Genomic DNA, 13,041 nt, shown 5'->3' on the forward strand with positions numbered 1-13,041 from the left:
GGGAAACTCTTTGTCCAGCTATCTGGAAGCAAAGGGCTGTTGCTTCCTTGGGGCGGGGAGGGGGGTGCGGGGGATGAAGGGAGAAATGGATGGACAGAAAGGACAAGACGACTTTGGAAGTAAGTTTTTTTTACTATAGTAATTAAAATGTGTATTTTAGATAAGGGTGGTCTTTTGAAGAATTTATTTAAAAAACCACATGTCTGAAGATCCAAGCATTTAAGGCTAAAAATGATTGTGCATCTAAAAATCTATGCAAGGATTTTTTAGAGATGTGCTTTTATAATCTTCAACAACTCACTAATGAAATATTTTTAAAGCAAATTTTAAACTAAGGTCCTGTAGACTGACATGTTCTGAGTAAATATTACAGTAATGCACAACTGTTTTTGTCAGTACGTTCAGAAACTGACAGTAGATACCTGGGGGTTGGCAAATGCCTGTTAAATGTCTTCATTACCCCTTGAATGGCTCTTTAACAGTTTCACTGTTGTGCTAATAGGTTTGGCAGGCTAGAGACTTTCTCTCTTTTAACTACTAGATCCCCTTCCCAGGAAGACTCAGAGCCTGCAGGAAGTGTCAGAACAGGGATAGGAAAACCAATAGGGTGGATACTAAAACCCAGTGGTGCCCCAAATTTTCAGGTGCCGCCCCCAACCACTTGCCGCCCTAGGCGACACACTAGTTTGCCTAGTGTTTGCCCCGGCCCTGGTTATATCGAACTTGCTTTGATCCACCGGGGCGCACAGCCCTGCCCCCCTGGAGCGCTGCTTTACCGCGTTATATCCGAATTCGTGTTATACTGGGTCGCGTTATATCGGGGTAGAGGTGTATAAACAAACATGTTTGTCTGAGTGATTGGCTGAACAAGAAGTAGTAACTGAGTGGACTTGCAGGCTGTAAAATTTTACATTGTTTTATTTTTGAATGCAGTTATTTTTTGTACATAATTCTACATCTGTAAGTTCAACTTTCATGATAAAGAGATTGCACTACAGTACTTGTATTTGGTGAATTGAAAAATACTATTTCTTTTGTTTTTTTACCATGCAAATATTTGTAATAAAAAATAAATATAAAGTGAGCACTGTACGCTTTGTATTCTGTGTTGTAATTGAAATCAATATATTTGAAAATGTAGAAAACATCCAAAAATGTTTAAATAACTGGCATTATATTATTGCTTAACAATGTGATTAATTGCGTAATTAATTTTTTTAATCCTGTGATTAATCACGATTAATTTTTTTTAATCGCTTGACAGCCCAAATATATATATAGATATATATAGATATATTTTAAAATATGTTTCTCTCTGTTTTAATAATCATCCCTTGGAAACAAGACAATGAAATTGGGTTCATTACCAGTATCAATTCCCCCACTTTTTCTAATGAGATACTTCTACCACAGCCATCACCAGCTTTAACAGTCTAAAATGAACACACCAAGAATCTCTGAATCTCTCTCTCCCCTCTAAGGGAGGCTTTTATTTTTGCTACATTTGTTTATGGCAACCCTTGACATGAAAACTCATTTTTGAATTATTATAGGATTGCTTATAAGTACTGGGCCACTGGCAATTATTCTTTCCTTAAAAAGAAATGACACTGAAGCATTTGTTTTGGAAAAAAAATACTAAGAATTTCTTGACTGCACAAACATAAAAGAGGAACAAAAGACAGATCCAAATGTTGCCCCTATGAATCATGACAGTGTCCATCACACTGTGGATAACAAGAAATTTGTTAAATAAAAATAATGTATCTAGTACTTACCAAAATAAGACCTGAGATTAATGAAGAAGTGCCTGTCAAGGCAACATAGAACTTGGGGGTTAATGTGTTCAAAAACATACTCACTGAAAGAGAAAGAGAGGAAATCATGAGTACAACAGCAGGACAGGTTCTCCCTTTTGGCTTCCCCACCAACTCCACCCCCACTTTGAATAAATTACGGTACTTGCTCACCTTAAAAATAAAATCATATAAAGCACATCTCTATTAGTTTGCCCACACATGGTAAGATGCAGCCCAGTGTTCTACATACAGGGATTCATTTTCACAACAGAGTTCATCACAAGGAGTTACAAATCACTTGCATACTCACTTGGCTTTTTCCACTCCCCACTGTACAATGTCATCACTGCATTTTAAAGCTCTTGAAAAGCTAAATGCCAACAGAGTAGTTAAGGCAGATAATACAGTATCTTTCATCCGCCCAACCTATCATGGGGAATCATGAATCAATCTGAACCTGGGTTCAACTCCCTGCTCCGCTTCAGACTTGTGACCATGGACAAACCACGTGGGGACAGATGTTTAAAGGTAGCTAGGCACCTAAAGATGCAGGTAGGTGCCAAATGGGACTTTCAGAAGCATGTAGGTTGCTAACTCTAATTTTTTGAAAATTCTACCAAGCACCTATCCGCATATTTAGGCATCTAAATATCTTTAAAAATCTGGCCCTTAGTCTCGCCGTCCCTCAGCACCTCATCTGTAAAATGGTGATGACAACACTTCCCTTCCTCACAGGGGTGCTGGGAGGGAAAAATACATCAAAGAATCCCAGAGTGTTGTGGTCCTCACCGGAGGACACTGCACCTCTCTGCACCGCCCAAAGTGATCCAGCCCATGACCTACACAGGGTCAAACTTGATGGGGGGTCAGAGATATTGCCCAGGCCATGCCCAGCACTGTACACTCTATTGTTTTGTTTTCTGAACACACCTAACAGACTTGTATCTAACTATAAATCAGCCATTTAAAACTGATTGAAGGCATGGGGAGGCCAGTCGGTTCACCCAAGTTCTTTTCTGTGTCTTTAAGAATGATCCTTATTGAAGCTAAACAAACTTAAACTGAAATATGGAGAGGAGATAATGAAGGTATGCTATTAATCCTCAATGGCACGTGGTTACTTTTCAATATTCAGTAAGAAATAGGATTGTCTTCCAGAAAAGAATGACATAGAACTTGAAATTGCCATGCAGCAGCTTTGTGTTATTTCTGCATGCATCTTTTCTCATATTTTTCCTGAAGGGACTAGAAATTGTTAAAGAGTGTGTATGTGTGATTTTTCATTCTACTGAATTTACATTAGCACCAAACTGGCAGGGTGGAGTCAAGAACCAGGCCCCGTCCTTTTTGGTTCTGTGTTAGTTTTACCCCTCAAACAAACTGGAAGCAATAGTGAGCCAAAATTTAGCTGGTGTAAATTCACCTACTTTCACTGATTTCATTGTCTTCAATGGGAGCTATCCTTATTTACACCAGTTGAGGAACAGGTGCAATATTCAGGATTTCCATTGCACCTTATTTCTCTTCAAATACAAACTAACTGAAACATTAGTGCCTGCTACATCCAGCCCCAAGCCATGCTGAGAAGGAAGAGAAATGCAGAGACTTGCTCTGCATTTTGTTCTAATAGTTTTGCTCTGTTCAAACCACCCACACATCCTTTTGAAGAAAATATTCCTCATTCTGGTGTGCAAATGTAAGCTTGAGACATAATCAAACTGGAACCCTGATGGTGTCACTGATAAAATTATAGTCTGCCAACTAAATCTACTGCCCTTCTTAGGCTAATATATTCCTACAAAAAATCATCTGCTGGGATATTGCTGTACATGTGTGCCAGTTATTACTTTGCTACAATGCCAATGATGACTTCAGTGGGTCAACGGCAGCAGACTTTATTGAGGTGCTTCCCCTTCAGTTCCCGTGAGCAGGCGTAACCTAATGGGGCATGGAACGTTAGAGTTTGTCATATTAAATTGCCCAAGTGGGATTTGATTTCCCAATGTTTTAATGACAGATTGAGTGATTTGCCAAAATACTAAAGTTATGGTGCCTTCCAGCTTTAGAAACTGGGACATTGATATTGGCCCATTTGGAGTCTTGGTGGAATATTGATTCTGTCCATATCACTTAAAGCAGCATTTTCTGTTGAGTTGTGAGAGGGCACTGTTGCAAAAAGAGAATTTTCTGTCTTGAGAGCCGATGAGTTAAGCACAGCCACAGTGTGTGGCTGCTGGTGAGTATTTGCTTCCTGGACACAAATCTGACATCAGGAATCATAACATTCAAAAACTAGTAGGAGAACACTTCAACCTCTCTGGCCATTCAGTAACAGATTTAAAGGTGGCAATTTTGCAACAGAAAAGCTTCAAAAACAGACTCCAACAAGAACCTGCTGAACTTGAATTGATATGCAAACTAGATACTATCAATTTAGGCTTAAATAGAGATTGGGAATGGCTGAGCCATTACACACACTGAATCTATTTCCCCCATGTTAAGTATCCTCACAGCTTCTTGTCAAACGGTCTTAAATGGGCTATCTTGATTATCACTACAAAAGTTTTTTTTCTCCTGCTGATAATAGCCCACCTTAATTGATTAGTCTTATTGTAGTTGGTATGGCAACACCCATTTTTTCATGTTCTCTGGGTATATATATCTTCCTATTATATTTTCCACTGCATGCATCCAATGAAGTGGGCTGTAGCCCACGAAAGCTTATGCTCAAATAAATTTATTAGTCTCTAAGGTGCCACAAGTACTCCTGTTCTTTTTGCGGATACAGACTGACATGGCTGCTACTCTGAAACTTGGCCTATGTCTGTTCAGTCACTTTGCTTTTTTCTTCAATTGAAAGAGTAATACAACTGTTAACCCATGCCAATTATTCTGCCACAAGGTATTAATCCCCCCGTATGTTTCATTATTAAAGCAAATTGTTTTCCAATGTGAAACCTATATTTCCACATCCATCAGACTAAATACAGGAGAAAACATGTGGTCAGACTGTGCTCCCCTTGAAGTCAACGGGAGTTTTGCCTGAGCATTAGTGGCAGCTGGGATTTAGCTTTTCTATATTCAGCGCCAACTGCCTGATTTTCCTAAAGAGCCTATTCGCTTTAATTATTGTTAAATCCCAATTGCTTCCAAAGGCTTTTGTAGATGGCTGAAATATTTTTAGTGTGTTTGTGGAAATAATTGAATATATTGCAGGCTGTAGTTATTCTATTATTCAAATCATTTTGGGGGAAAGGATCTAATGCAAACTGCTAGATACTTTAAATGACCCATTTTAAAATTAATTTTAACTCAGGCTAATTAACAGCTTTACTCATAAATTCATTGAAAATGTATTTTGTACTGAAAGAGCAAACTGCATGTTTGTGGAGGATACACTGTATTTTGCATACACATCAAAGAGGTTGAATCCCCGATGTATGTCTAAAATGCAACTCAATCTTAATGCAGCTTGTTGGACCCTCCATAACTGCAGTCTCAAAAGTAAGTTATAACCCTTAGATTTAAAGTTATTACCGCAACAGAGGGCTCACAGACAGGGTGGGAGTGGAACAATGGTGAATGAAGGAGTAGGTGAAAGTTCAAGGGCCCCACTCAGACAAACCAATGTTCAGAATTCCTGCTTCAAAGTGAGGAAAGCCACAAGTTCTTGAGTTTTGTCCTCCCCCTAACCATCTTTAGAAGGGCCATAATTCATTTGGGACAAGTGTGCTCAGGTCAGACTGGTGGATGTGTATGAGTATTATGGCCCCTCTTCCCTTCAAATATAAATAAAGGAGGCAGATTTGAGGTTAACCACACATTAGGGTGTGCACCAAGAAAAACCCTAGTCCCATTATAGGGGTTTTCCCTGGGAAGCTATTAAGAGTTTTTACTTCTCCAAATAGTCTAAAGAAATTACCAAAGAAGAAAAAAAACACCTAAAAGTTGAACAAAGCTAGTGTGTGTTTCAAATGTAACCCAAATTCTTGCAAATTTTAAGTAGCTTCCTGCTCTAAGGTCTCTTGATGTAAATTAATAATCAGAACTTGAAAATGTCAGTGCCTTGGAAATGATCATGTTTGCTTCTACCAGAAACAATTAGCATCTCTGTGCAGTGCACAGGAAAATCCAGATGCCCATTTACTAAGTTCAGCCACCTACCATCATGCTAGAGCAAAAGGCCTGAATCAGAGTCAGATTCAGATATCTGAGGCCTGTTCCAATGGTCACGGGAGTTAATGGAAAAGACTCCTGTGGACTTCAGTGGTTGTGGATCAGGGCCCTGCTGAGAAAAATGATGAGGCAAAATGTGGCATAAAAGCTGTCTCTAGCTTCACATGAATAATATCTGGCAGCCTACACAGAGTTTTACATTATCAAAGCACTGGACCTGTACTAATACTGACTAATTGAGTAAGAAAACATCCTGGTTTGAAGCAGACACCTTTCACTGCTCCACTGATATTTTTTTCCCTTTCAACATTTTGGGGGAGATGATGAAGCCAGCAAATTATTCTCTGGTGTCAAATATGCATAAGGCCAACCCAGGATATCAAAACTCAAGTAGAATATGTGGCTCTTGGCAATAACAAACATGCTAATGTTTCTATACTTCCATGTATTTTTAAAACATTTTAAAAATAGTTTAATATTTTTCAATCCTTTAATGAGTCTTTATTTATGGTAATGGGTATTTAAAGGAATCTTGAGTTCCGTGGTTTATGGATTTTGAGTATACAGATATGGAGAGAGAGATCAGTTCATACTGCATGAAAGCAGCTATTGTGATGCAGATCTGCTGTAGCATGGGCACCATGCTGCAAAAAAGCAGGGACATTACCACTGGTCTTCACAATATAATGGTGACATGAGTTCATTGCACAGCTACTGCTAATTGTAAACTGAATGGAAGGGTGGGTCAGTTGGAGCACTCAGACTGGCTAATGTACTGGCAGCAATAAACCCTGTACAATCCAACTGAAACAGCCCCCCCATTAAAAAATCCATATGTCTCATACTTTGAGGTTTTCTCATCTTCAAGAACAAACTCAAGAGAAGTCATTTTCTGGGGATTAATGAGCAGATGGGGATAGGGTGACCAGATTGCAAGTGTGAAAAATCAGGGCAGAGGTTGGGGGGTAATAGACACCTATATAAGACAAAGCCCTGAATATTGGGACTGTCCCTATAAAATCTGGACATCTGATCACCCTAAATAGGTATAACAGCTGCTGGGCGGTACTTTGAACCTGGGTTTCATTCCCAACTCTGCCACTGACCTCCTGTGTGACCTTGGGCAAGTCACTTCATCTTTCTGTGCCTTTGTATCTTCCTCCTCCCTTTGTCTGTCTTGTCTCTTTCAATAGTAAGCTCCTTAGGGCAGGGGCTATCTCTTACTCTGTTTTTGTATGTGTTTAGCACAGAGGTGGGCAAACTACGGCCCGCGGGCCACATCCAGCCTGCGGGACCATCCTGCCCGGCCCTTGTACTCCTGGCTGTGGAGGCTAGCCCCCAGCCCCTCCCCCGCTGTCCCCTCTCCCCTGCAGCCACGCTGCCGCGCGGGCAGCACTCTGGGCAGTGGGGCTGCACACTCCGGCCGAGCAGAGCGGCAGCGTGTCTAGCTCCGGCTGGGCGGTGTGGCTGCCAGACATGCTGCTCTGAGCAGCATGGTAAGGGGGCCGGGAGTTGGATAAGGGGCAGAGGGTCCCGGGGGCAAGTGAGGTGACAGGGAGCGGGGGGGGGGTTGGATAAGGGGCAGGGAGCAGCGGGCAGTTGGATTGGGTGCAGGTTCGGGGGGGGCAGTCAGGGGGCGGGGATGTGGATAGGGGTCGGGGCAGTCAGGGGATTGGGAGTGGGGTGGATGGGGGTGGGGTCCCAGGGGGCAGTTGGGGCAGGGGGTCCTGGGAGGGGGCAGTGGTCAGGGGACAAGGAGCAGGGGGGGTGGATGGACTGGAGGTTCTGAGGGGGGGGAGTCAGGGGGCGGGAAGTGGGAGAGGGTGGATAGGAGGTGGGGGCCAGGCTGTTTGGGGAGGCGCAGCCTTCCCTACCCGGCCCTCCATAAGTTTTGCAACCCCAATGTGGCTCTCGGGCCAAAACATTTGCCCACCCCTGGTCTAGCACAATGCTCTGATCTCAGGTGGGACTGCTAGTAACACAAATAACAACAACAGTAGTAACGAGCAGGTGATGTAAGATGGATGGAATGAGAATGAGCGATGAAGGGTGATATGGCTGTGATGAACTGATTCCATTCCTCTCCAGACAGTCTAATGGTTGGGGGGGATTTTAAAGTGGAGAAAGTAAAGTATAATATTGTTTCTGCTTGTTAGCTGGACTCTACTGCAACACACTTTCAACCTTAACTCCTTTATAATTAATTTTTTGTTTCTTTGCAAACTCATATAAGACCCTGTCAACACTTATTCAGATCTATACCATTTTAAGATATCCAGGACTTCTCTGTTGTCTTAATTGTACTTTAGTGCAATACTGCATGGGGAAGTGTTCCAGTGTGGTTGTGACTGGGGATTTCCTTTCTTCACTATGCAGCATTGCAAAACTCCTCAGACTGAAACTGCTTGCGTGCATGACCAGAACATGTACTGCAGAAAGACATCTTAACTGTTGGGTCAAGTTGTGGTCCCCTTCTATAATCATGTACACATCAGTCGGAGAAAAGTAAGGTAAGTTCTGATATCACACTGCTCGAAAATGAGAAGCCTTGATGCACTGTGCTGGTGCTGGTAGTGTGGTTTCTGAATATTATCATTTATCCACATTCTCTATTTCCTTTTAGACATGCATCATGCTCCTTCCTCTTATAAGAGAAAGCACCACAGTATGTACAGCAAGAGAAAACCCAACTTTCTGGAGGAAAAGCTACAGCACACATCATGAGCCAGATAAATTGGCAACTTGTTAAATACTCCCTCACAAAGCAATCCCACTTATGCTATAGCTGGAATGCTATCTCAGTTTATTTCATTGCATAGTGGGCTAATTAGATGAAAGTACTGCATATTTGGAAAAATATAGATAGGCTACGTGGTGTTTGTTAAATCTAATGTGCCTATTACCTTTACTATACCTTAGACTGAGGCTTTACATAGGTTTATGAGGTTTAGCCTTTTAAAGCTGTACTAAAATGAAAGCCAATTACTAAACATCATTATATGGAGTCACTTAAGACAATTAATGGCTTTTGTTCTAAGTATCAGATCAGCACAGTTCAACCTACAGACAGAATAGGTTTTGCCCTTTTCTGACATGCTAAGCTATGGCTGTATTGATTCCATTTGATTTTGCATGTGCAGCTGGAAGGATCATTATGTTCATTATTAGTTCAAAAAGCACCTTTCATTAAAGGTTTACTACGAGGATTAGGTTCAATGCCTTAGATAATAAAGATTAGAGTAGGCAACCCTCATTGCTGGGTGATAACTCAGACATTGACCAACTGCTGGCATTTGTGAAACATCAACAAAGGACAAAAAGTCTCACAGACTCCTGCATTGTAGGAAGACCTCTGAACTCTGGGGTCAAGTGTTGGCCCCTTTCAATAATCATGTGCATATACCTAGTCCTCTCCCGGCCCCTTAGAGAGATAGAAAGAGACAGAGAACCTCTCTCACATCAGACTTGCTTGTTGGCCTTTTATCCAAGGACCAGGTGACCAAGAAGCTATCACCTGATCCCTCATCTCAAACCAATCACCTGGGAAGCAACTAATTAGGCACTGGTAGGCGAGATCTAACTCCCAGAAAAGGCCATCCCACCCCTGTGACAGGGAGAATGAGGGGGCAGGCACAGAGTATTCCTGTTGCAAAATCTTACTGAAATGGTTTAGAGAAAGGGGGAAGGAGCCTGAGATTTCTCCCCTCATGTACCCATCCCACCTCAAACTGTGTGCTGACCTACTATCTGGCTGAGAACTAGAGCTGGTTAGGGCATTTTCCATCCCTCCAAAAAAAATGTTGATGAAAACAAAACATTTTTCCTTGTTGTTGAATTTTTTTCTACAAAATGTTTCAGGTATTCATCATAAAAACAAACACTGAAAATTGTTTAGTTTTCAGCAACCAAAAACTGAAAACTTTCAGCTAGTCAGACACAAATTTTGGGTTTAACGGAAAAGTGTCACCTGTCTGGTCCAAATTTTTCAGTTGCCAAAAAATTAGAATATTTTGTTGTTGTTGTAAAGAAAAATCTACAAATTTTGTCAAAAACAGATATTCCAAAACAGAAAATGTCTGTTTTAACTAAAAGGCCATTTTTGTAAAAAAATAAAAATTAAAAAATAATAAAAAAAAATTTTAAATGAAAAATCTTGATCCACTCAACTGTCAACATCAACATGGCACCTAAGATAGGCTGTGCCTGAGCAGTATTAGGTGTCTCCTTGCACTGGCTGAGCAGAATGTGTTTGTAGCATTCCCTGCTCTTGTTCAAGGAATCTATATTCTAACCTCAAGAATCTTCCTGTATCCAACCTCTATATTTTAGGAATTGCAAAGATGCTGTTCACCTTGGTATCTAAGAAATTGTGAGATGCTTGTGAACAACATTAAGGTCATGGAGACCTGCCCGGGATGCATAGTAGCTAATGTCATTATCCTATTACTGAAAATATATCTGTGCTTCCTGCTTACATTACGTCTGCTGTTTGTTATGGGAAAGATGAGTGCCACAAGGACTCCTCGTTGTTGTTGTTGTTGTTTTTAGAACAGGAAAGTGCAGTAATATTTTTTCAATAATTGGTGCTCTGGGTAATGTGGCATTGAAAGTAGGAAAATTATTTTTTCATCAAGTGTGATTCATTATTCCTATAATTAATGCCCCACTTTTAAGATACTCCGTTGAGACACTCATATAGTAATTTGTACCAAATGGAAAGGTGCTACAGTATGAAGAAATCTAATACCACATTTCCTACATTCCTGGGAATTTTCAGGGAAGGTTTAGCACTAAATTAGACCATGACAATAAAACATATGTTATCTCGAGGTTTCAAGGGTGTCAAAAGTTTTTGATGATTAGGAGGTTTCTATGGTAGCTCTGCAGATATCACTGAAGTTTGCACTCAGGTCCTGATGACAATCCTGTTTTGTGTAACATGGGTATGGATAAGTGCGGTACACATACGGGATATCTAATTGAAAACATTCCAGATTGCAATGTGCTTTAAACAATATGTGTTCTAATATGGCTAAATGTAAAGGTGTATATCTGGGAAAAAATGTGTAGGCCACACTTACAGGAGGGTGGACTCTATCCTGGGAAGCAGTGACTCGGAATAAGACTTGGGTGTAGGGGTAGATAATCAGCAGAATATGAGCTCCCAATGTGGTGCAGTGGTTAAAAAGAGCTAATGAGATCCTGGGATGCATAAATAGGGAAATGTTGAATAGGAGTAAAGAGATTATTTTACCTCTATATTTGGTACTGTGTGACTGCTGGAATCCTGTGTCCAATTCTGATGCCCAAAGGATGTTGATAAATTGGAGAGAAGAACCACGAGACTGATTAAAGGATTAGAAAACCTGCCTTATAATGGTAGACTCAAGGAGATCAATCTATTTAGCTTAACAAAGAGAGGGCTAGGGGATGATTTGATTACAGTCTATAGGAGACCTACATGGGGAACAAATATTTAATATTTCAATAATAATTGAATCTAGCAGAGAAATGTATAACACAACCCAATGGCTGGAAGCTGAAGCTAGACAAATTCACAGTGAAAATAAGGCATAAATTTTTAACGTTTAGTGTAATTAACTATTGGAACAATTTACCAACGTTCGTGGTAGATTCTCCAGCACTGACAATTTTAAAATCAAGATTGGATGTTTTTCTTGGAGATCTGCTCTAGGAATTATTTTTTTGAAATTCTATGACCTGTATTACAGTCTATACAGGAAGAAATAATCGATGATTACAGCAGTCCCTTCTGGCCTTAGAATCTATGACTCTACAAAAAGATATAGTGGAAGGCTCAACAGAACACAAACTGCAAATACCTCCCCGCAAAAGTGTGGCATGAATAATGAAACTTACAACACTGCAATCTATTTGAAGTGAGTATTCAAGTCCTGACCATCCCGGTATTGTTTTATAATTCTAACACAGTAATAATCTATATAACTAAGACCCTAAACATCTTTGGAGGTTTAACAAGCATCCAGCAAAGGGGCCTTTATACAGTCTTAAAGACTCAGAGAGGAATGTGTTTTTATTGTTAAAATAAACGGAATAAACTCAATTAATATATAGATATAGATAGAGAGATACAGTTACATACACCGACTGGATAGGCTGGGGAGATAAAAAGGAACAGGAGTTTCTCTTGTGAAGAGTATAACATTTTTCCACCCTACAAGTTTAGCTTGCAGCAATTCCATTCGTTCAATAATCCTGCTGGACCAAGCCATCTAAGCAGAACTGGGTGAGGTAGTTGTTGGGTGGGGACCTCCAACAAACACCTGCACTATTGGTGCTGCATTAAGTGAAGTTGGTGTTTCCAATAACTGACATTCTTCCATTTCGGTCAGTAATGGAGCTAGGGGGCATTGATTCTTCAGTCCTGATTACCCGTGGTCACCAAAACCCCACCACCTTAAAATCCAGTTCATTTTAAAAATGAGTGAAAAGTGGTATCCCTGCCCGTAAGTCCTCCAGCCAATTTTTGTGTTTTTTTGCATTAATCAGATATTCTCATTTTTAAAAATCTTTAATTCTCACCTGTTGTGTGAAAGACTCACAGGAACAACGGGGGACACTAACTGACTGTGCAAGAGGATCAATGAAACTGACCACACACAAAGTGCTGTCAACTGCATAAAGAAAAAGAAGCCGAACAACCAGTTTTTTCATGAGACCTTCATGATCTGTTTCAATGGGTGACGTTTCAGCCTTGTTTCTCATGATCAGTGAGTGCTTAAGGAGAAGGATAAACAGACTAAGCATCTGCTTGGAATGTGCGATTCCCTCAGACACTTACTATGCCCATCCTTCAGAGGGCTTAGTCCATAACAAAGACAAATGCAAAGTGCTCCACTTAGGAAGAAAAAATCAGTTTCACACATACAGAATGGGAAGAGACTGTCTAGGAAGGAGTACGGCAGAAAGGGATCTAGGGGTTATAGTGGACCACAAGCTAAGTATGAGTCAACAGTGTGATGCTGTTGCAAAAAAAGCAAACATGATTCTGGGATGTATTAACAGGTGTGTTGTGAGCAAGACA

The 13,041-nt window shown here is 40.6% G+C and overlaps 1 protein-coding gene across 7 annotated transcripts in view; it reads right to left on the reverse strand.

Annotated features, from left to right (window-relative positions):
- ST7 (suppression of tumorigenicity 7) overlaps nt 1-13,041 on the reverse strand; it is a 221,206-nt gene that overhangs the window by 106,879 nt on the left and 101,286 nt on the right. For 3 of the 7 annotated variants that reach the window (XM_034768843.1, XM_034768836.1, XM_034768849.1), the window contains exon 2: nt 1,779-1,861. The exons of 1 other annotated variant lie outside the window; for it this stretch is intronic. In XM_034768843.1, coding sequence (XP_034624734.1) covers nt 1,779-1,861 — 83 coding nt within the window. Of the gene's footprint in view, nt 1-1,778; nt 1,862-1,970; nt 2,058-5,963; nt 6,085-13,041 lie in introns of those variants that run through there. 3 more of the 7 variants (XM_034768864.1, XM_034768857.1, XM_034768870.1) reach the window with 2 other exon arrangements.

Source organism: Trachemys scripta, chromosome 1 (assembly GCF_013100865.1).
Source record: "Trachemys scripta elegans isolate TJP31775 chromosome 1, CAS_Tse_1.0, whole genome shotgun sequence".
Taxonomy (NCBI): domain Eukaryota; kingdom Metazoa; phylum Chordata; order Testudines; family Emydidae; genus Trachemys; species Trachemys scripta.